The sequence below is a fragment of the Microcaecilia unicolor genome, chromosome 5 (genome assembly GCF_901765095.1).
Source record: "Microcaecilia unicolor chromosome 5, aMicUni1.1, whole genome shotgun sequence".
Lineage (NCBI taxonomy): Eukaryota > Metazoa > Chordata > Amphibia > Gymnophiona > Siphonopidae > Microcaecilia > Microcaecilia unicolor.
Window position 1 is genome coordinate 181609493 of NC_044035.1, and position 24508 is coordinate 181634000.

At 42.9% G+C, this 24508-nt stretch overlaps 1 protein-coding gene across 2 annotated transcripts in view; it reads left to right on the top strand.

The window, feature by feature from the left end:
• The window catches only part of LOC115470449 (SNF-related serine/threonine-protein kinase-like), a 157314-nt gene that overhangs the window by 17356 nt on the left and 115450 nt on the right, over positions 1-24508 (top strand). For both annotated transcript variants that reach the window (XM_030203637.1, XM_030203638.1), the window contains exon 2: positions 12331-12961. In XM_030203637.1, coding sequence (XP_030059497.1) covers positions 12373-12961 — 589 coding nt within the window. In that variant the 5' untranslated portion in view covers positions 12331-12372. The remainder of the gene's footprint in view (positions 1-12330; positions 12962-24508) is intronic.

The window sequence follows — 24508 nt, forward strand, 5'->3', positions numbered from 1 at the left end:
GGAGGGGTTATTTCCATTGGGCTTAGCACCCCCAATAATTTTGAAAAGATGACTCCTATGTTCAGAAGAATATGGAGGTAGGAGGTAATGTGACAGCATGCAAGAGAATTTATTTTTGCTATGTGGCGCCTTCATGGTTTTTTTTTTTTTTTTTTGGGGGGGGGGGGTAGGTGACATGACACATGCTGAGTTTGAAAAAAAGGATGAAGGTATGCATTTACCTCCCCATCCTCTTTTGGCTTCTAGCTCATTCAGAACTGGCCTCTGTGTTATGACATAAGAATTTATTGGCAACTACCCAGGTTTTTTTCCCCAGTATTTTATAGTAGAGAGTTGTATGGGAATGGGGTTAGTGGGAATTCTGTGGTTCCACAGGAATCCCATGGGGATCCCCTCCAGATCCATGAGACTCCTGCAGGGATGGATGCAGGTCTTGTGGGATGCCTGTGGAAGTGTAATGGCCAGTGGGGTCGGGTGAAATTTCTGTCCCCGTGCAACTGGCTATTTTATAGGCTTCCTAAACTTCTTAACTCCCCAGCTTGGTCCATCTAGCACAGCAACGGTCCTCAGCTGGGCTCATAAACCAGGGACATACTTTCCAGTTAAGATGCACTCAAGTATGAGCACTAGGTGTCACCTTCGCTGCCACTGCCTGCACAGCTGGAGACTTGATCTGGTAATCCATGCTCTGGGCTGAACCTACCTTTTTGCTTTCTAATGGCTAGCTATGCTTGGACAAACCTTGCAATTCTTTGAAAAGGAATCAGATTTTTGCAGTCATACTATGCAGGCGTAGTTGTGGTGTGCAGATAGCAATGAGCAACCCTTGACTGAACATGGTTAATACAAGGCAAGAGGATATACTCTAGAAGGCAAGGGTGATTCCTCTCCACACTTTGCAGTCTAATTTTTTTTTTTGAAGTGGAGAAGAGGCCCATGTAAGAAATAGGAGCAGGGCAGGATTAAACATTTGGTGGGCCTTGGGCAAAGATTCACATTGGACCCTGCCCCCCTTGAAATAATATAACATTTTAATGCCCTCATAAATGCCCTCCTTCCCCCTGTGATTCTGACTGCAGAGGAAAGCCACTTCAGGAGGAATCAGCAGGTAAGAAGAGCTGCTCACTAGTTCCTTCTGCCAACTGGAGGATGTGCAAAGAGGTTAGAAAGAATGGACAGGTCTCTGAGGGTAGTGGTGGCTCCTGTGTCTCCCCCCCCCCCCCCCACCACCACATTACTGTTTCTGCCAGCAGCTGACCTACCAAGGGACGAATCTACCTTGGGAGCCATTGATATAGTACATCTGAGAGGTCCCCTCCTAAACACGTAGACTCCAGGCACAGGCCTACTTTGACTCTGCTGTAATCCTGCCCTGATGGGGTATTTGGTAGCAGAGGATATGGGATATGGGACAGAAAAAGGGAGGGGGTCAGGTGCATATTTACAGAAAAGACTCTGCTTCCCGTTCCTCTCTTCCTTCAGTCATGGAAACAGAACACTAGACTTTTTTTTAGCGGTAATTATTTCAGGCAACACAAGGCCGAAGCTGTGTTTGCAAAGTTTAGGCATTTATAATGTATGGCTTTAGCAGGCTGCAGAATTTGGGAAAAGGAGAGAGAAGGGAGACTGTAGGAGTGAAGGGGATGGGAAGACTGTTTTTTGTATTCTCTCAGCTTTTCTGTTCCTGTATGTGGGCTGTACTGGGCTTTGAAGTCAAGGCCTAGAACATAAACACAGATTAATCCACTCCCTGGCCATCTGCTTTCAGTAGATTCTGGCCTGCCTCTCAGCCACCAGAATACCAGGAAATGTAAACAGAAAAGGCATATTCAGATTCCTAGATCTGCAATCTTTTAACTCTTAGTAAGGCCTGAGACTGTAGCAGCAAATTGGTGCTTAGTGTACACTGTGCTGAGCTCTGGCATCACCAGGCCTGCCCTTGGGTATATACAAGGGAGATTTTACAGAAACAAACTACAGATTTTCACAGTACTGTAAAGGTGCTTCATTTCTTTTCCTGTTTCCAATACACAAGAGGACTACTATTCACATGATTAGAGGCTATTTATAGTAATATTTATTTATGTACTTGCATTTATAAGTCACACATTCTGGTTAACTAGTGGTTTGTCGGGGCTGTTCTTCATTTTGCTGGGCTGCTTGTATCTCACCAGAGGTTAATAATATTAAATTACTAGTAAAAAAGCCCTGTTTCTGATGCAAATGAAACGGGGGCTAGCAAGGTTTTCTTCAGAGTGTGCATGTGGGAGTGTGTGTCCCTGCCCTCTGCCCTCTCTCCCTCCCCCTCCGAGTCCAGTCCTTCAGTGTTAAGTTTCCTGTGTTTGTGTTACAGAGAGAGTGAGGGCATCTCTCTCCCCTCCCCCTCTGAGTCCTTCACTGTTACAGAGAGAGGGATTTCGTGCTGTGCTGTTTTCCTTCACTCATGGGGAAACCGGATATCTCTGGCGCTTCACACTTCCGGCTGGAGGCTTCATAGAACGTTGGTGGTGCCTTTTATATATATAGATAGCAGGTAAAGACCAGTGTGGTCCATCTGCCCTGAGCCTTGCTGTAGCAGGTGGGGATATCCAAGCATCGTCAGCTGAGGATCTTCTCTTAAAAGGTGGCCAGAACTCCCTTCTATCAAGCTCTGCAGTTGGTGGCAGCATCCTTGAGTCACCAACAACTAAGCATGCATGGGGTGCCAGAATCAGTGGTTCAGGGACGTTGGTGCTGCTTGCCAAACTTGGTAAAAGGGAGTTTTGGCCGCCTTCGGATGAAGTCTTCAGCTGACAGAGCTTGGGGATCCTAATTAGCACAGAAAATGTTGTTCCCACCCACCTTGTTCTCAGATCTGGCTATACTACCGATATATTGTGACTAGATGGTCTGCCCAGTAAAGTGGTTAGGGTTGTAATTGCCATGCCATACAGGTTACCTCCTCCCTGTCCCTTAATCAAGGAGGTTTAATGACAGGAGGTAGCATGAACCTATCTGGCCCATTATGTGGGCTGAAGCCAGTGAGTGAAGCTTGCCCGCCATATTAGCTAGTCTAAAATGATATCAAACGTTATTGAAAACAATAGCAAACTTGTGAGGTTTATATTGTTTTATTAAACCACCTAGGTTTTGCATTCTCTCTGTTAGGAGGGAAGTTGGGGGAGGGGCTTGGGGAGTTTTTGAGGTGTCTGAGAAGGAGGGAGGGTTATATTCAAAATGTTTCTGACATTGCTTGAACTTGCTTTTGTTATTTGCAATGCTATATTGTAGGTTTCAGTGCTGCACTTTATGCCTTTATTTTTGCTTATGATGACAATATATTCTACATAAAAATAATAGCAAACACTTATGACTGCCTATGTGTGGTGCATCTGTAAAAAGTCTAAAGCTGTTCCAGTTGGTTGCTTGTGTATTGCGTGGTGCTTGTTAATGATTGTTGTGCACTTCTTGTTCAGCAGAAGATCCGTTAAAATGACCATAGAGTTGGGGATGGGGGTCTAGTACCAACACAACGTAACTTCGACTGATTTTTGTGAGAGGGTGGTTCTGCTACCTGGGAGGAGATGAGTGACTTGATCTCGCTAACTCCTCCGATGCCGGTGGAGCAGGCCATGCTAGAAACTTTCTTTTTACATTTGGGGATTTTCTGTTATGATACAGCAAAAGACTGCTCTAACCGATGAAAGGTTATTGTTGTGATAGTTCCTCTGTGTACATCCATTTTTTTACCTTGTTCCATATAACTGATATAAAATAACAATGAAGAACGGCAACGTGGTTACAGCACCCAATAACCTCCTTGTTTTGTGGGAATGTTGCTTGAGGGTTGTTATGCTACCTGGGAGGAGATGAGTGACTCGATCTCGCTAGCTCCTCTGATATTTTGGCGTCATGCCGTCTCCTGTCATTAAACCTCCTTGGCTTTAATTTAGAGTTATGAGTGCTATTCCATGCAGGTTATATCCCCCCTCCCAATCTCTTAATGTGTCTCTCCTTATTTTTTTCCTGTTCTGTTCTATTTGGATCAAATGTTCTAGGATTTCTAGTAGTTGTGGTTGGGCTCTGGGATGGATGGTGTGCTTCTCTGTTCATCATGCTTTACTTTTACAATGTGTTCACCCCCCCCCCCCCCCCCCCCCCCCAGTCACACAGATGCCAAGATACCCAGTTCCAGGCTGGAGCCTTTTTGGCCAGTCCTGGTTTTGAACTTACATCCCAAAGTAGTGTGGGATTTGTAGTGCCTGATTCTGCCCATTGAAATCAGTGCTGCAAGTCCCGTAATGCACAAGGATTGGATGATCTCCAGGCTGGAACTGGGTAACTTGGCATCTCTGAATCAATAATGTAGAAACAGCCAAGGCCAAATCTCTGATGCTGTCCCATCCTCCTGAATCGTTTATTAATGTCTCTTCACTTCTCCAGCTTCCTTCTCCAGACCTGCTAAGTTACCCAGTTCTAGTAGGTAGACACTAACCCAGTCCTGGATTTTTGACAACCCCATCCTAATGCTTTGTGGGACTGGCAGCACTGATTATTTCAATGGGTAGATCCAGGGACTACAAATAACACTTTGGGTCAGTTTTTTTTTTTTTTGGGGGGGGAGGGTAGTTTTTGAAGTGCTGGGGCAGTTAGGTTTTGGGTATGAGGCAGTTGCAGGGGGCACTTATAGGGGGTGGGACAGTTTGCAGGAGTGTTTCTGGTTGCGAGCATTTTTGCAGTGGTGTTGCAGTTGCAGGGGTTAGTGTTTTGGGGGAGGTGCAAATAGAAATTTGAAAAGAGGATTGTTTAACTCTTTCACTCAGGGAGATAACATCTACAAATGGGTTAGTTTTGCACATACTATGGTAGTAATGAACCTCACTCCTATGTGGAGTATGGTCTCAATCTCTCAAATTTACTGATAACTCTTTCCATAGTATTTGCATTGTGCCAAACAGAGCTTCCGTCTGGAGTTCATAAGATATATCAATTATAGACAACCTATTCAAGTGTGCTTGAAAATTCATTTTCATCAAGCCTGTGGTGCTCAAACCAAAAGGAAATATTTCTGTATCTTTCACAATATATCTGGGGTATAGCCAGACCTGAGAACAAAGTGGGTGGGCAGGGCACAACATTTTCTGTGCTAATTAGGATCCCCAAGCTCTGTTAGCTGAAGACTTCATCCGAAGGCGGCCAAAACTCCCTTTTACCAAGTTTGGCAGGCAGCAGCAACGTCCCTGAGCCACTGATTCTGGCACCCCATGCATGCTTAGTTATTGGTGACTCAAGGATGCTGCCACCAACTGGCTGACGATGCTTGGAGATCCCCACCTGCTACAGCAAGGCTCAGGGCTGATATTAGACATAGAGCCCCTCCCGGTTCCCGTCTCTTCCCTGCCTCTTCCCTGCCTCTTCCCTGCTTCCCCTCCGATCTTTCCATTTGCCATTGCTATCATATCGACAGAACAAGTGATCACAATAGTTGAACAGGGTGGCATGTACTGCAACACTGAAGAAATAAAAACAGAAATGCATTTCCTTTTCTACCTGAACAGGATATAAAGTCATCATCTATTCACATTTCCCAAAACAAACATATTATTTGACTCATTGATCTTTGTGAGTCTGTCTAGTGTATAAGCTGTTTGTTACTTGATGTCAATAGTAGTATAATATTTTATGTTCTAACAACTATATCTGTATTTTTCTGTTATTAAATGACATTCATTAGGTGTGATTTTACCTGTTTTGATTTTATATTGTGAACCGTTTTGTTGTTAGTTTATGGAAGAGCGGTATATCATACGTACCGTCCGCCGCTATTTTGAATAACCTACGTTCCACACACCTATTCTGTCTCTCCTTACCACCAGACTTGATTATTGCAATATTGTGTATGTTGGTTATTCCCAATCTAATCTTAAATAAACTTCAAACTATTCAGAATACAGCTATTAAACTCATTTGTCATGCCCACAAATTTGATTATGTTTCCCCTTTGTTTCAAAAGCTGCATTGGTTACCTGTTGAACAACGTGTTAAATATAAACTCCGCACTCTTATTTTCTTTGCTTTTATTTATTTATTTATTGCATTTGTATCCCACATTTTCCCACCTCTTTGCAGGCTCAATGTGGCTTACAATATCATGAATAGTGGAAATGAGAAGAAAATAGACAATTGGTGTTACAGAAGGATTTTGGGTTACATGGTAAAGAAATACATGATAGCAATACAACAGAAAACATTACAAGACATTTGCAGATATAAGTGGGGAATTTCACATGTGTTGGTCTTTGTGGTATATCTTGTCAAAGAGATGGGTCTTCAATAATTTGCGGAAGTTGGTTAGTTCGTAGATCGTTTTTAGATTGCGTGGTAACACGTTCCAAAATTGCTTGGATCCCCTGACTATTTGGCATCTTTGACAATACCTTAGTCTCTGGCTAGATCTCTTCGTTGAATGATCACCACCTTGTTCTTCCTAGTCCCAAAGTAGCACAACTTGAGTTCACACGTCACCGTGCTTTTTTTCTTTATGGACCCTCACTATTGGAATTTTCTCCCTTTCTCAATGCATTCTGAATCTTATTTTAAGAATTTTAAAGTAGCTTTAGTAAAGTGGTTTGCTTATTTCTGATTTGAAGAAGAAGGGCTACCTTCGAAAGCTAATCAAAAGATTTATTAAGTTAGGCCAATAAAAAAGGTATCATATTATTTTCTTTTCTATGTTTTGATTTATTTCTATTTATTACCTTTAAAAGTAGCTTTAAAAACCTGGTTATTCAGGGAAGCTTTTCATTTGAATACCTAGTTATCAATGACGCTTGCGGTTGCCTCATCATCTGTTCCTTTCCCTTACTATTGTTTTTTCCCGCCCTCCATTCTTCTCTTTGATTTCTTTCCTATCGAGATATTGTAGTTTCTTTCCTCTTTTTAAGTTTATATCTTTAGTTTTTTAAGCTGCCTAGATCTGTCAGTCAGGAAGGCGGTATAGAAAATTTTAATAAACATAAATGTATATCATCAAGGATAATAAATCATAAACCATATTCCATTTAATACATTCAAAATAAAATGTTTTTTTTTTTTAACCTTTGTTGTCTGGACATTTAACTTTTCTATCATGTTGGTTCCTGTCTTTTCTGCTCTCTTGTCTGTCTTCCGCTAATTCTTCTTTAAGCAGCTGCTGTCTATTCATCTTTTGTCTTCTCGCCTGCGCTCACAACACCTGCCTATGACATACTGATCTTTCCTTTTTAGCTCTTCTCTTTTTTTTATATCTTTACTGCCTCTCTGTTCACTTTTCACCCTCTTTCTTACACTTCTTTTTACTTTTCAGTTAACTATCAAATTCCATCTCCTTCGCTCACCCACTAGCTCTCCCTTTCTCCATCTTGCTCCTTCCCCAGCCATCCATTCCCTTTCATCTTTAATCTACTCCCCATTACCATATTTCTACCCCCTGAAATCACTATCCTCTTCTCATTAATTTCCTTGCCACATTCCTCCTCCTTCCTTGGCTTCTCCCACATGGTTGCACCATTCTCAACATCTTCCTCCCTCCACCCTTCTAGCCCAGCACTTGCTCCCTCTTTTTCCCTTCCCCATATCATCAGTCACATCCCTGTCTTTTCTACTCCCCCCTACCTACTCCCATCCCTTCTCTCCTCCCTCCTGCCCCTTCCCCTCTCCTGTGGTCTATTATTTCTTTCTCTTTGTCCCTCCTTCCCATTGTCCAGCATCTCTCCTTTACTTCCTTCTGCCTACATCTCTTTCTCCCTTCTCCGTCCTCCCTCCTATGCATCTCTCCCTCCTCCTCCATCCTCTCTCCACCATCTTCTCCCTCTCTCCCATTGTCTACCATCTCTCTCTCTCTCTCTCCATCCCAGGTCTAACATCTCTCATTCTCCCCCCTCCCCTCCACATTCTCAGCCTGTTTTATATAATTCTTTCCTACTTTCGTTGGGTTGGGAAAAAAGAAAAGCAAATGGTAAAAGCATGCAGAGCATGGTTCATAGAATTCATTCCATCCACTCTGCTTATAAATGCGTGTGTGTGTGTGTGCTTTTGTATATGTGAGATCAGGAGAGGAGATGAGAGGGAAAGGCATTTTGAAAGATGCAGTTCTTTAATCAGAATGTTAAAGTGAATCGGTGTGTGTATACTACAGCTCTTAGAATTGTTCTCTCATAGAAATGTATTGGGGCATTTTTTGGAGGGGGTTCATTTTTACCCCCTACCATGTGCAGAAATTTACCCCAGGTTACCTCCTCCCTGCCTGTGACTAGAGCTGCCTTCCAGTGCTCTACCCCCATTGCCTTCCCATTGGCTAGATCCTACTGAGTCTCTGCTGCTAGGAGTAGCCCAAAGGTTAGTGCAACAGACTGAGATCCTGGGGAACTGGGTTCAATTCCCATTGTAGGTCCCTGTGATCCTGGGCAAGTCACTTAACCCTCCATTGCCCCAAGTACACAAACATAGATTGGGAGTCCACTAGGGACAGAAAAAAAAGTACCTGCTTAGGTCTAGTAGCACTATAGAAATTAGTATTATTATTATTGTGACCCCATTTTGGGTCCCGCTCCACAGTTTGGGAATCACATCATCAGTATATGGGATCAAAGAAATAGAGTTGCTCCCTCTTTCTGTGGGCATCCACTGTGACCTTTGACCAAAAGTGGCAGTGAGCATGGGGATTGGTGAATTGGTGAGCCATTCGCTCTGTCTCATCTTCCTCTTAAGGCTTCCTGTTAGGTTGGAAACCCATTCACAGTACTGGGGTCTGGGAGTGCACATTTTGCTGGTTGCTGCTCTCTTCATGCTTTGGATAAGCTCTGGGTAGGGAGGAGAAGATATGGATGAGAGAGAGGAGGGTAGTTGGGGTCATCTGTTTTAGTTTCATCATAGGAGGTTACAAGAATTTTTAAATATTAAAATGGAGTCATATTGGATTAAAGAAAAATTGAGAAGTAGTGATTTAGAGAGAGCTTCTTGTCTGTCCATAGTCTGAATTTTACTTTTTTTTGTGGATGAACCCTTGAGCGTATTAAGTAAAGTTTAAGGATTCTGGGTATTCTTGCCCTTCTGCTTTAGTTAAGGCTGAGGGAGATTCCCTGGGAAATATCTTAGCAGCAGTTTGCCAAGGTATTGTTCTCTAGATCCTGGAAGCGTTGATTATGCCAATGCTTAGAAAGTCTTCCCTGGATTCTTATCTTACAGAGATCTCTAAACTTATCTGTAACCTCCTGTTTTTTTTTTTTTTTTTTTTTTTGCAAAATTGGTTGAGGAAGCAGTTTGCGACAATTGATTGCTTTGGGCTGTTGGAACTCTTCGAAGTTTCTGAACTGGTTATAGTATGGGAACTGCATTAGTGGCTCTCATGGTGGTAGACTGAATCTAGATGATAAATCTTCTTTTCTTATCTTATTGGAACTATTTGCCATCTTTGATACTGTTGACCATTTGAGCCTAGCTTCAGGGTTTGAAGGCATTGGAGACGTTCATTTGGTTCTTTTATCTGAGCAAAAGATCACAATCTGTATACTGGAATGAGCAAAGAACATGAATTTCAGAAGAACCACTGGGTGCATTATTTTTTCCCCCTCTGTTTTGTTCAGTATTTATTTGGCCTCACTTTTGGATGTTCCCAAATCATTGCACTTTAACTTGCAATTTTTTGTTGATGATCTCCTTATATGTTGTTTTGTGGAAGATAAATCAGTTGACTCTATTATAACCATGAATTGTTCTCTTGACGCTCTCTCTTCCCGTAATCCCTGTAAATCAGAAGCTCTTGTGTCTGAGAATTGCTAGGAGACTTTCAGGATTGTCATATTGTGCTCTGTGGTACTATTCTCACTCTTAAGCCTCGTGTAAAGAGCCCAGGACTGGATTTACATCCTTCCCTTAATCTAGAGAACCATATTGTGGCACTTTAAATTACACACGTTTTTCTTCAACCTTTTATTTTAAAAGTCTTTTTAGTCTGCCAATCCAAATGGCACATTCTCAGTGGGTTAAAGATGCATTTGACTGACCCTCACTTCAAGGCAGTGTTACATTCTGTGAGCATGTTCCAGATGTTATTATAATAATTCTTTTTACCTGTGGCTTTCTAAGGGGTCTTTTTGCTAAGCTGTGGCAAAACGTGGCCTTGGCTCACCGTTAAGTAGGCTTTTCCTGTGTGCTAAGGCCATTTTTACGAGAGCTGTAGAATGGTTGAATTTCTATTTTGTATTAATAGCCATGAGCTATTGTTGCATTATTGGCCATTTAAACAAAATTACTGCATGAGTGCTTACTGCTCACGTAGTATCCCTGTGCTAATCATTCAGTGTGTAGCAATGTGGATGCACTAACTAGTTAGTACAGGAACACCCACTCTTCATCCCTGAGATGCCCCTCAAAAATATTTAGGAATTTTTTTTAGTGCACACAGCTTTTATTGTAAGTCTTTTTATTGACGTATTATAGCAACAGTACATTCATAATTTTGTAACAAAGAATAGTGCACACAGCTTTTAAAGTTGCTGCAGAATACCTGGGTGTGTCCTGCAGTACTCCATTTTTAGCTGTGTTAGGGGAGCATTAGTGCCTAACACAGCTTAGTGAAAGGGCCTGTAGTCTGTTTGTCCTACAGATTCTCCAAAATGCTGTAGTTTGATAGTAGAGATTAAACAATCTTGCATGATCATCATGGGTTGCCAATGTTATTTAGGGGGTTGTTTACTAAAGCTTAGCTCAAGTTATCTGCAGCAGGGCCCATAGGAATAAAATGGGCCCTGCTGCAGATAACTTGAGGTAAGCTTTAGTAAACAGGGGGGTGGAGGGGGGGGGGGAGGTTGGTGTTAAATGTATGCCTTTTCTTCTCATTCTTCATTTTTTTAAAGTTTCAGACTGATGTAGTTCTTTCAATTGAATAAAGACAAATAACAAATTAAGTGAGAAAAATAACTTGGAAAAAAACATAGTTTAAAGCATGGCAGTGATATAACAGGTGCTAATTACTTCATAATAACCTAAAGTTGTTACCTTATCTCTCAGAAAAATCTTTGAGGAGATAATTTTGTAAAGGTCTTTCCTGATTTAACGTTGATTTTAGGTTCAGAAAATACCTGTTATACAATTGTGCAGCCGATTATAAGTGTGTGTGTGTACAAGAATATGTGTAGGTGTTCCTCGGGGGCTTAGAGGTCCTTTTACCAAGCTGCGGGAAAAAGGGCTCTACACTAGTGGCAGGGGCCATTTTTACTGTGCACCAGGGCCCTTTCTACCACAGTGGGTAAAAAGCCCCCAGACACATGGCCATGTGGTAAGAGAACTCTTACTGCGTGGTCATGCGACAGGGAGTCCTTATCGCCACCCACTGAGGTGGCGATAAGGGCTTCCGTGTTAACTCGGTGGTAACTGGGCAGTGTGTGGCGATGCCAGGTTACCGCCATGCAAACCATTTCCGGGGGTTTTCTTTTTCTCTTAGTTTGGGTGGAGCAGAATTGAAGTTGTGATGTGTGCATGTGTATTATATATGTTGGTACATAACTACTACTCACTCTTTGGAACAGATTTAAATGTGTGTTCTAGCATTTGAGCACCTTTGGACTGGTTCTGAGAGCTGCCTTTTGGGACTTCTCACACAGATGCCCTGCTATAAAATTATCCCTAAATGAGCAGAGTCAACAAATACATAGGTTCTGCCCTGAAATATAACAATACATTTTACAGACAATTGGGGGGGGGAAGCCCCCAGAGCTCCAGGAGAAATTACCTGTTGGTATATCTGAAGAAATATTTTCCTTCTGAACTCTCTATTTGGAGATAAATCTGGCAGAATTAGAAATACATTTGGCAATTTAGCTGCTGAGAGGTTCATTAGTGTATTTGGGGATGTGCAGAGACTGAAGTAGACATTGTGAATGCATAGGATAGTGAGAATAAGTTGACTGTAGTGCAAAACATTCTTGAGTCTGAATGCCAAGTGACTGTGTAGAATTGGACTCAAAAATGTTTCCATGTGGGCTATATCCTGTGAGATTTCCAAGGGTTGATACAATGACCAACTATTCTGCATGGTGCTCCTTAGAGACACCGTGTGGGGTGCCAAGTGAAACCATGACCAGCTGTAAGATGTTCCTTTAGGACTGGCAATGTGTTTTGTAGACTCTCAGTAGTACAAGGATGACAGATTGGCCATCATTAAAGCAGCAGCATCTGCTGTTCTATCATAGTCATACTCATAGTTGCCCATTGTCTAACAGTGGATGCTAAAATTTTAAAAAGATATGATAAGATATTTTATACCTAATGCTGACTCAGATTTTCTTTTTTCTTTGTTCTGTGCCTTTCCAGCCTCCCAAATGAACACATACCTGTGAAGGGCTCTCAAGAGACATGGCAGGCACCAGAAGCTCTTACGAAGGGAAAATTGCTGGCCTGTACGATTTGGAGCGCACGTTGGGCAAAGGCCACTTTGCTGTGGTAAAGCTGGCACGCCATGTGTTTACTGGGGAGAAGGTTGCTGTCAAGGTCATTGACAAGACCAAACTGGATCATGCTGCGGCAGGTCACTTGCTGCAGGAGGTGCGTTGCATGAAATTGGTGCAGCACCCAAACGTGGTACGTCTGTATGAGGTCATTGACACACAGACTAAGCTTTACCTCATCCTGGAACTGGGTGATGGAGGGGACATGTTTGACCACATCATGAAACATGAGGGTGGCCTGTCCGAGGCCCAGGCCAAGCACTACTTTGCCCAGATTGTCCACGCTATCTCCTACTGCCATAAGCTGCACGTTGTTCACCGGGACTTGAAGCCTGAGAATGTAGTTTTCTTCAGGGAACAGGGTGTAGTCAAACTGACAGACTTTGGCTTCAGCAATCGCTTTCAGCCAGGCACTATGCTGACCACGAGCTGTGGCTCTCTTGCCTACTCTGCACCTGAGATCCTCCTAGGGGATGAGTATGATGCCCCCGCTGTTGGTAAGACAATGCTATTTCATTATTTTTTTTATTATTGAGAATTGAGGAGGTACAAAATACCAACTAGAAGCAACATAAGCCTCGTAGCAATAATGCTAAGTGTTCAGTACAATGAATATAACTTGCAAAGCATTATAAACTCCAGACATTCATAGCTCATCAACAATCAACAAGGATGAACAAAAAATTGTTACTTTCAAGTTTAAGATTCCAAGTTTATATGGTTGATATACCGCCTAAGAGAAATTCTATCTAGGCGGTTTACAGCACAAATCAACAAGCCTGGAAAGAGAAGAGATAGTAAGCTTAGAGTGGGAGTCAAACATTGTCCCCAGTTTCATTTGTGTTTTTACCCTAACCCTTATCCCCCTACCCCCCTTATCCCCACCTGCACCATTTGCAGGAAACATTATCCCCAGTTTCATTTGTTACATAGTTGATGAGGGCAGATAGAGACCTGTGTGGTCCATCCAGTCTGCCCAACAAGATAAACTCATTGTATGTGCTACTTTATATGTATACCTGACCTTGATTTGTCCTTGCCATTTTTAGGGCACAGACCATAGAAGTCTGTCCAGCACTAGCTTTGCTTCCCAATTATCAGTGTTGCAACCCAATCTCTGCTAAGCTTCTGTGGATCTTTTCCTTCTGAACAGGATTCCTTTGTATTTATCCCACGCATTTTTGAATTCTGTTACCGTTTTCATCTCCACCACCTCCCGCATGTTATTATCTTAACCCATATCCCCCTACCCTCCCCCTCCCTTATCCCTACCTGCACCATCTCAAACTATCACGGTATTACCCAATGGCATATCTACCGTAGTTGCCACCCAGGGAGGCGCAAACCCTCCTCTGAGCAAGGGGGGTGCGCTGAGCAGTCACGTGGCTGTGGGGACAGGGGACCGGCAGAGCTGTCAGCTGCGTGACTGCTCATTGCACCCCCTTGCTGCCTGCACGTAGGGCAGACTGCCCCCAACACCCTGCCCTTGGTATGCTAGAGCTATTACCTACTCTCCTCCCCCTATCCCACAATCACACACTACTTAAACTTTAGGGTATTGAATCTGGAGCTATCTCAATAGAGCATAGTAAGCCTTCTTTGATAATGTCCTTGCAGACTCTATCAACAATACTGTTTCTGATCCTGCAGTCCTCCTCCCTTCATGATGGGCAAGGGGGCAGCTGCTTTGCAGATTTCTCCGCCTTTCCCATCTTCCCTTATCTTCTGCATATGGTAATACTATAGTAATATCCTTCATAAACAACAAATGCATACATGTCTTTCTGTAGGACATGAGTCATGGTACGTTGGTAAAAGGGTGACTGATATAATTTTTTATTTTTAGACGGTGCATTGGCTTTTTGCTATAATTGTATCTTTGATTGCTTCATATTTCCTTACTTTACAAGTAGTATTAGTATTTCTGTCACCCACGTTCCAGTCTCAAGTGACTTCTCTGGCACCAGGTCATAAGGAACAAATGATTCAGGAGGTCCATTCAGTTCCTCTGCTTCATAGTTATTTTGTAATGATGAAAAGTGTCCAAAATGATTTCAAACAGGAAATGATAAAACAGGATTAGGAGAAACAGAAATCTGCCCAAAATATGGGAGTTTTATATGTCGAACAACTAAAAATAAATGATAACCTACTCATAATTTTATGTCAATGGTGGCTTCTGATTTCTCTGTGTACAGAGTTTGATCATCATGTGACAGTCTCTGGGGAAAAGGTGACTAAAGTAGTGGATCCAAAATGTTGAGAGTGGCCAATTTTTCATGCCTGCAAAATTTACATGTTTGAATTTCTGTAACTTTTTTTTTTCACATAAAATGATGAGGTTTGGACTGTTGTATTATTACAATTTGTTTGCTGTAACAGAATTAATAGAAACATCATTTTTTCTTTCTGGCAACGTTAGTCACCTTTTCCCAAAGCATTTGATTTTGTCACAAGCCCTGTACAAGTCTTTATCTTGCCAACATTTACTATATTACTTTGTTACCATAAAGAACAGATTGAGCCATTAGACAGACTAGGCTGTTGCCTAGGGTTGCAGCTTACAAGGGACTGTAAAGAGCTACTGCAGTCAAAGCAAAACAATAGGTTCCGATGCCATGCTAACAAAGAACCTTAAAAGGTCCTACCCAATTAGACATTTTTATACATTTTTGTGTTTTGCTTTGAGTGGAATTGCTCTGTATTGAGGGTGCCAGGCTGGACCATAGAGCCTCCAATTTTTGTTCTCGGGGTGGGGGGGTTAAATTCAATTTCTACCTCTAATCACCGAAACAGTAAAGTTAGTTCACTTTTTACGTTTATTCATGTTTTGTCATTACTTTTTTTCATGCACAGAGCAACTGTGATGTACCATATATATTTGAAAATAAACAGAGATTATTTGAAAATTACTACTACTACTACTACTATTTAGCATTTCTATAGCGCTACAAGGCATACGCAGCGCTGCACAAACATAGAAGAAAGACAGTCCCTGCTCAAAGAGCTTACAATCTAATAGACAAAAAATAAATAAAGTAAGCAAATCAAATCAATTAATGTGAACGGGAAGGAAGAGAGGAGGGTAGGTGGAGGCGAGTGGTTACAAGCAGGGGCGTATCTGCGTGGGGCCTCAGGGGCCTGGGACCCCAACCCCCGCCAGCCGAGGTCTGCTTCCACCTGCCGCTGCCGTAAAAACTTCTTCTTCAGCCGGCGGGGGACCCCAAACCCCCGCCAGCCGCCCCGCGGTGTTTAAAATTCATCTTCGGCCTCCGTGGCCGTGCTGCTGTGATAGGCGCTGTTGAAATCCACTTCGGAGTCTGACGTCGTTGTACGTTGTACGTGCTGCGACGTCAGACTCCGAAGTGGATTTCAACAGCGCCTATCACAGCAGCATGGCCACGGAGGCCGAAGATGAATTTTAAACACCGCGGGGCGGCTGGCGGGGGTTTGGGGTCCCCCGCCGGCTGAAGAAGAAGTTTTTACGGCAGCGGCAGGTGGAAGCAGACCTCGGCTGGCGGGGGTTGGGGTCCCCCGCCAGCAAAAGTAAGAACGGCAGCGGGGGAGGGTTGGCGGCGGGAGGGGGGTGGAGAGAGTCATTGGTGGCGGTGGGGGCTCGGCGGCGGGGGGGGGGGGGCTAAAATGTGCCCCCTCCCTCTGGCTCTGGCCCCCCCTACCGCCGGAGTCCAGATACGCCCCTGGTTACAAGTGGTTACGAGTCAAAAGCAATGTTAAAGAGGTGGGCTTTCAGTCTAGATTTAAAGGTGGCCAAGGATGGGGCAAGACGTAGGGGCTCAGGAAGTTTATTCCAGGCGTAGGGTGCAGCGAGACAGAAGCGCGAAGTCTGGAGTTGGCAGTAGTGGAGAAGGGAACAGATAAGAAGGATTTATCCATGGAGCGGAGTGCACGGGAAGGGGTGTAGGGAAGGACGAGTGTGGAGAGATACTGGGGAGCAGCAGAGTGAGTACATTTATAGGTTAGTAGAAGAAGTTTGAACAGGATGCGAAAATGGATAGGGAGCCAGTGAAGGGTCTTGAGGAGAGGGGTAGTATGAGTAAAGCGACCCTGGCGGAAGATGAGACGGGCAGCAGAGTTTTGAACCGACTGGAGAGGGGAGAGGATAAATAAACAGAGATAACATTTCCCCTCTTCTTTTTTAGAATCGTTCAGTATATTACATAAGCCACAACATGGTTTTATACCCCAACACAGTACGGAAACACTGCTACCTGTTCTCACTACAAGAATAAGACAATTTTTGAGTAGAGGCCAGCAAGTTATTTTGTTATAGTTTGATATATCAGTGGCTTTTGACACTATTAATCATTCAGGGGTCCTTTTACTAAGGCGTGCCAAAAAATGGGTTGCGCTAGTGTAGGCACATGGTTTGGTCGCACACAGATCCATTTTTCAACGCACCTGTAAAAAAGGCCTTTCTTTTATTTTTGCTGAAAAAGGACGTGCGGCAAAATAAAAATTGGCACGCATCCATTTTGAGTCTGAGACCTTATTGCCAGCCATTGACTAAGCGGTAAGGTCTGATGCGACAACCGTGCTATAATCGTCTATTCGTGTAGAATGACAATTACCGTCCATAAAAATTATTTTCCGGCGTGTGTAATGGACACGCGTCAAAAATGAAATACTGTAAGGGTCACGTGGTAGCCGGGTGGTAACTCCAAATTCATGCGTGTTGGGCGTGCGTAGGTGCTTATGTGGTTTAGTAAAAGGGTCCCTCAGTGCTTCTTTTCAAATTGATACCCCCTTTTACAAAGCTGTGCGGCAATGCCGACAAAGCCCATTCACAACCCAGTACTAGAAAGTAAAGGATGTGTAACAGACCAAAGAAGCCTAGACAGCAAAAACCAGACTGCACATTATGATTATAACCTATTCAAAATAATGCTTCTAATCCTTGAGTTAAGATATGGACTCCAAATATCCAAAAAATGCTTGGTACATTTATTAGTAAGGTGTGTCTCCTTAGCCTCCTACATCATAAAATTGTGTTGCCAGGAAGAGGGGCCTACAGGCTGAACCCATTGTTGGAGTATACATTTTTTTTCATCACCAAGGCTGCCTTGCGAATAAATAATTTATGACCCTTACCCAAGTTAAGCACCGCTCTGTAAATATGTTCTTAATTTCAGTACTTGTGCTAGCGTTCTAATCCAAATTTCCAAGTTTATTCCATCCTTAGTATACTGCTTATTAGAGGACTGTCTGAGTGGTTTACAGTGTTACAAACATAGTAACATAGTAGATGACGGCAGAAAAAGACCTGCATGGTCCATCCAGTCTGCCCAACAAGATAAACATCTGGCATTTTCAGGGCACAAACCGTATAAGTCTGCCCAGCACTATCCCTGCCTCCCAATCACCAGCCCCACTTCCCACCATCGGCTCTGGTACAGACCGTATAAGTCTGCCCAGCACTATCCCCGCCTCCCAACCACCAGCCCCGCCTCCCACCACCGGCTATGCCACCCAATCTCAGCTAAGCTTCTGAGGATCCATTCCCTCGGAACAGGATTCCTTTATGTTTATCCCATAAAGGATAAGTGCAAAGTATATGAGAGTTAAAAGAATTTGGAAAATGTTCTCCAGCAGCAACTTATCTCCTGTCTCTCATGAGGGTGTAAGGCAATAAGAGATGTCTCTGCATTGATCTTATGTACCCAGATGCATCTTGAAAAGCAAAAGTCTGTAGACCCTGTTTAAAATTCTGGTGTGAACGTCTATTCTCAAAGATGTAGGTAAATCTTTCTCTTACTAGTACCGAGGCAGATGTTATGAAATGAAGGAATAACTAAGCAGTTATGTTAGGATCTTAATGATCTTGTAGGGGCATAGGTGGTCAGTAGTCGAGACAAGTAAAATGGTGATCCAGAGTAATAAATGTTACACCATTTGGCATTTTACTGTAATACTGTCTTGTGTTGCACTCATGTGTTACCTATAAATAAAGGGTGGTGTTTCATTTAATTTTTGCTGATCTTCATTATTCTAAACGAAAGCTAAATTAACAGTTTTTGTTAATCCACAGTCTCGTTTATACACGTTACAAATCCTTGGACCCTGACTTCCACGTACTAGAGAGTCTCCATTGTAGAGTGTTTATGTAGTGCCACCCAAAAAAGAAACCATGATTTTTGTAGGATTTGTGCTTGTATATGTGTCTATAAAATAGGTTACAGTTGGAGCCTTCTTGCCCTCTCAACCTAGGTAGTGAAGGGGCAGAGGGAGGGTACAGCTGAGAAATGATTTGGGTAGCAGCGATATTCAGCAACTGTCAGATAAGTTAAATGGCAGGCCTAACCTAAACGAATAGCAGCGACAGTGGCAGGGTTCACTGCGCTCTACGTATATTCAGCTCCACCGACTATAAATGTGTTAACTTTAAATCCAGCATCAGCTTTTCAATGATTGCACTGGCTGCTCCTATTGAATATCGGCCCTAGTGTTACCATAAAGAGTAAAGCATTTTGAAGAGAAGCTGCAGATATTTACACCAGATGGAAATGTACATGTGATTTTATAAAGTTAAGTGTGTAAATCACACCTCCACCCATGACCTGCCCAAAGGCCATCTCCGAACATGATTAATCTTGTTGTCTTGCATACTTTATAAGCGGTACTTTATGCACACACATTATCGTATATGCATGCAAATGCTTTTTAAAGTTATCTCCATAGTATCAGGCCAATTAGAGGGATTTTCAGTCTGACATCCATATTGTGGCTGGATATATGCAGCCACCAGTATATAGAAAACTCTGAATACTGTCTCGACTGTGCATGGATTTATTCTGCATGTGTTATCTGTTGGATGCTCTGTGACATAATTAAACATTGGATCTGGACATGCAGATGAGTACTGCATACCAGTAAATTATACAACAATTTATTTAGCAAAATTTGTTATACTGCTTTTCAGTGAGGATATCAAAGTGGTGGTGTACAATAAAATCAATACAAATCTGTGTACACAACTAAAATAACAAGCATTAAAAAAAAACAAAAGCAAATGGGAATTAACACAACACAGTCAAGGGAGGGATGAAGTAGTATGACAATATAAAACTAGTAACTTGTGTAGTAACATAGTAAATGACGGCACCTGTACGGTCTATCCAGTCTGCCCAACAAAAGAAACTCATTTTACATGGTATGCAATACTTTATATGTATACCCGAGTTTCATTTGTCCTTGCCATTCTCAGGGCACAGACTGTAGAAGTCTGCCCAGCACTGTTCTTATACTAAAAGTTCTGAACCTAACGTCAGTCACGATTAGGGCACAGACCGTAGAAGGTCTGCCCAGCACAGGTTTTGCTTCCCAATTACCGGTGTTGCCACCCAATCTCCACTAAGATTCCATGGATCCATTCCTTCTAAACAGGATTCCTTTGTGTGTATCCCACACATGTTTGAATTCCATTATCGTTTTCATCTCCACCACCTCCTGCGGGAGGGCATTCCATGTATCCACCAACCTTTCTGTGAACAAATACTTCCTGGCATTACTCCTGAGTCTGCCCCCACTTCAACTTCAATTCATGTCCTGCAGTTCTACCGCCTTCCCGTCTCCAGAAAAGGTTTGTTTGTGGATTAATATCTTTCAAATATTTGAACGTCTGTGTCATGTCTCCCCTGTTTCTCCATTCCTCCAAGGTACATATGTTCAGGTCGGCAAGTCTCTCCTCGTACCGTTTGCAACTCAAATCCCATACCATTTTTGTAGCTTTGCACTGCTTCCAGTCTTTACATCTTTAGCCAGATACGGCCTCCAAAACTCCCAAGTGGGACCTCACCAATGACTTGTAGAGGGGTATCAACACCTCCTTTCTTCTGCTGGTTATACCCCTCTCTATGCAGCCCAGTAAGTAAGACGCAAAAGAGAGACTAACCCCCCCCCCCCTCAAAAAAAATTAACAATATCAAAATCTTGACCAGTCCATGTACCATCTGTTAAATGATTCCTGAAAAAGCTGTGTTTTAAGGCTAGTCCTAAAATTCATGTAAGAACATTCTGGTCTCAATTCCAGGGGCAAAGCATTCCAGAGAAGAAGTCACACAGCTAAAAGCTGTGTAACGAGATAATACAACCATAGTTTCTTATGCAATGGGACCACTACTAAGTTGGTCCTAGTTGAGTATAAAAGATGGCCTGGCTGATATAGATGAAGTAGGGAATTTAGATATACGGTGTTTTATTCTGGAATTCCAACATGTCAAGATCAGAATATCTAAGTATTCATGGGCAACCAATGGCTCTTCACACCTGACATCCAGTGAGATGGCTACTTAGGCCAGGCTGCTGGGCTGTGTCAAGAGCAGCAGCTAATCATAGTGCAGCTTTGGTCTCGGGATTGGTGTAAGAGCCAGCAGGAAACAGAGAAAGAGATAGAACAGGGCTGGCAGTGGAAAGGGAAATGCTACCACCTCTGTACAAAATGGTGGTGGTAAGACCTCATATAGAGTATTTTGTCCACTTCCCAATCTAGACCTGGTAGCTCAGTGATAGAGTCACCACCTCAAAATCCAAAAACGATAGTTTGACTCCCATTTTCGCTTACATGTGAAGAAAGTTGAAAAGGATATACTAGTTGCTGCCCCACAAGAATAGAGATGGGTAGAATCAGCCCAGACAAGGGCTACAGAAATGAGGTAAGAATAAATACCAAAGTACATATAGCAGAACATTAAATTGAAATCAACTTGGCTAACAGACCATAAGCTAAAGCTGAATCCAGAAAAAAATCAAAGGCCATCTTATTAACAGACACACCCAATAGGGTTCTTACAATTCCACTCCTGCTCCACAATGTACAGGTTTCTCTGGGTTCTTCTCTGAAATGTCTTGGCATTATAATTGACAGTGATCTCAATTTCCAGACCCAGATTTCAACTTTGATTCGGCACTGCTTCTACAAACTGCTCCTGATCTGATTCATTGAGGCACTTTTACACCCTCCTGCTCTTCAGATCCTAGTACACTCCCTTGTCTGGTCTCAAATAGACTACTGTACAAAGACCCATGACAGAAAGATATACTTCCTATTCAATTGATCCAAAACACCTCCATTAAACTGATCACTGGTGCAAGAAAATTTGATCATGTCACACCGTTATTGAAAGCTGCCCACTGACTCCCTATTGTACATAGAATAACCTATACGATTTTGCTTCTGGTATTTAAAATAGCCATCATTGGGTCCCCTTCTTTTCTGGCATGTATTCTGGCCCTTCACTCCTCTCAATATCTTCTTGTCATTCCCTCTTTTAGGCACATCAGATATACCACTCGTAACTATTTTTTCTGTCGGCCCCACCCTCTGGAACGCTTTACCTCTCCAGCTCATATCACACACACCTCTTGAAACAAATTTAAAACTGATCTTAAAACCTTCCTCTTTGCAGATACTTTTTCCATAAATTTAGTTATGTTGACTGGTGATGGTCTCCTTCCCTTCCCCAACATGAGCCTGTCTACCTCCGAAATGACCCCTTCTATCGTCTTCTGCCACCTTGCTACCCCACCTTTCCTATCACATATTGTAGTTCTTTGATCCTCCTTCCCTTTACTGCCTACCCTCTCCCCTCCCTCTTTTATTTCTATTTTCTCTCCTTCTACTTTATTAATTTTGTTAGCCATTAGCTGCTCAGATATTTATTATGACGTGCGGGATATTAAGCGCTTAATAAACTTGGAAACTATATATGTAAATAAAATCTTCAGGCTAATACATAGAAAATCATACACATAAATCATGGACATGATTTATGTGTATGATTGGACAAATTAGACAAAAATAATGAATTCTAAAACTGCCTAAACATTACCAACAAATCTTTCACAACTAACCACATTACTCTTTTCTATGTAATTCAATTCTAAACAAAAACTAGCTGGTAATTTGTTCCATATGTGATACCTAAATGTTGAGCATCTTGTACACTGAAGCTGAATAACAGACAATTCAGGTAAAATTAGATATTCTTGCTGTGAAGAATTGAAGTGCTTTGTGTACTTTAGGAGGGAAATATTCAAGTCATTCAAATACTTCAAAGACATGAAAACCAAGATGGTGGACAAGGTGAATCATGATATCAGATTGGGTTAGGGAGAAAAGTGGGGGGGGGGGGAGCAGAGGGGTGACTCCTGAGCAACATAAGGAAATACATGTTTACAGAGAGGATGGTGGATACATGAAACAGCCTTCCAGGGGATGATGTGGCTCAAAACAGGATCAGCAGTCAGGAAACTATGGGATAAGCACAGAGGGCCATGTCCAGTAGGGAAGTAAGAATTCCGCTTGAGATCGTGTAGGAGATGTGGTATTGCAGCAGGAAGGGAATTTTGAATTATGTTCTGCTATATTGCGTATTTCTAACTTTTTAATGACCAGCTGGTATTCTAATATTTGGATTTGGTTTCTACTGGGCACTCTTCCCAGGGTGTGGTTCTCTTCCATGCCAGGGTTAATCATTACATTTCATTAAGACTACATAAGCATTTATGTAAATTGTTAAAGTAGAAGAGGGAAATCTTGTGTTCCTATGCCAGATAAGTGACTTTCTCTTGGAATCCTGCACAGTGCCTGTGGCCTGACTCCAGTGTAAGTAAAGTAATCCTAATCCTAAATGCCCCTTCCTCCTTCCCCTCTGGCCTTTAATTCTTCCCGCTCTTCCCACAAGCCTCCCTTAATGATAATGATGGTGTTAATTATGGAGGGTGAGGTTCCATTCATCCTTCTCATGCCTGAGTTTATTACTTAAGTGAGGAATGCAGCCAGGATAAAGCACGTGTGGCTGACTGGCAGCACGGCAGTGACAATGGAGGAAAGAGATGAACAGTCTGTCCTTATTCTGTTTTGGTTATGAATAACATTGGATGTTAATAAGAGGAAGCAGTGGGTGGAGCAAGAAATATAGACAAAAGCGCAAAACTGCTTAGCTGAGTGATTTGCCAGTATACATCTAACACCTGCCCTTGCAGCTAGGGCCCGGCCAAGCATTGAGCAATTGTGTTTTTCACACATGGCCCTGCTTTTTGTCATGCCTTCAGCTCCTATTGACTTAGGCAGTGAGTCTTCACATGGCCCTGCATCTCCCATGGGCTTGCAGCACTCCTGCTACTCCAGTACTGAGTACCACATCTGACTTCTAACCTGTGACTCTCCCTGCTTTTTCCACTAACAGTGCTTCTCTTCTCTCTGAAATCCTAAATCATTATGGGCCCCTTAGAATGAGCCAGCATCAGAGCCATCCTTGGGGATGGGTGGAAGGGGGAATGGGGATGTCGCCATCACAAACTGTGCACATTGAAACAGTTGGCAGCAGAGTTTCCAGTCAGAGAGCGTGGGCATAGCTATGCAACAGAATTCCAGTAACCACATACCTGTTGTTTGTGCCCAGGTACACAAGTGCTAGTGCAGATGTTGCTCCTTACACAATGTTAAAGCCACGCAGTAAGTGCAGAAGCCATGCCACCTACCACAGAGCAGCTGAAGCCACTGATGCAGAAGGGCAGTGGTACCTGATGCTGGAAGCACTGCTGGAGGAAGGCTTTAGGTAGACTTGCAGGGAGGCGGTGGGGAGAAAGAGAGGGAAGGGAGTAGATGCTGCTAGGTGGGGAAAGGGGGACGAGAGAGAGGCAGATTCTGAGTAGAGTGGGAAGAAAGGGAGAGCAAAGAATTTTATATAGGTGGGTGGGCAGAGAGAGGTGGGCGTAAGGAGTAGAGGATGCTGGGGGTAGAGGGAGGAATGAGGGGATGCTGGGTTTGGGGGAAAAGGAAATTCTGTTGGGCTGTGCTGGAAATGCTTGAGGTAAGGTTATGCCAAAGTCTGCCTTACCCCTGACTGTATATGCTGCACAACTTCCAAAGTGCTGTCTACAACAAGCATGTTCATCTGCACACCAACAACAAAAAATAAAAAAAAAGAGGGTACATTGGAAGAAAGCCTCTACTGTCTTCCCCCTTCCTCATTCAGCCAGGATCCCCTCCTGCTGGAGAGCAGCACTTCTCACCTGCAGCTTTT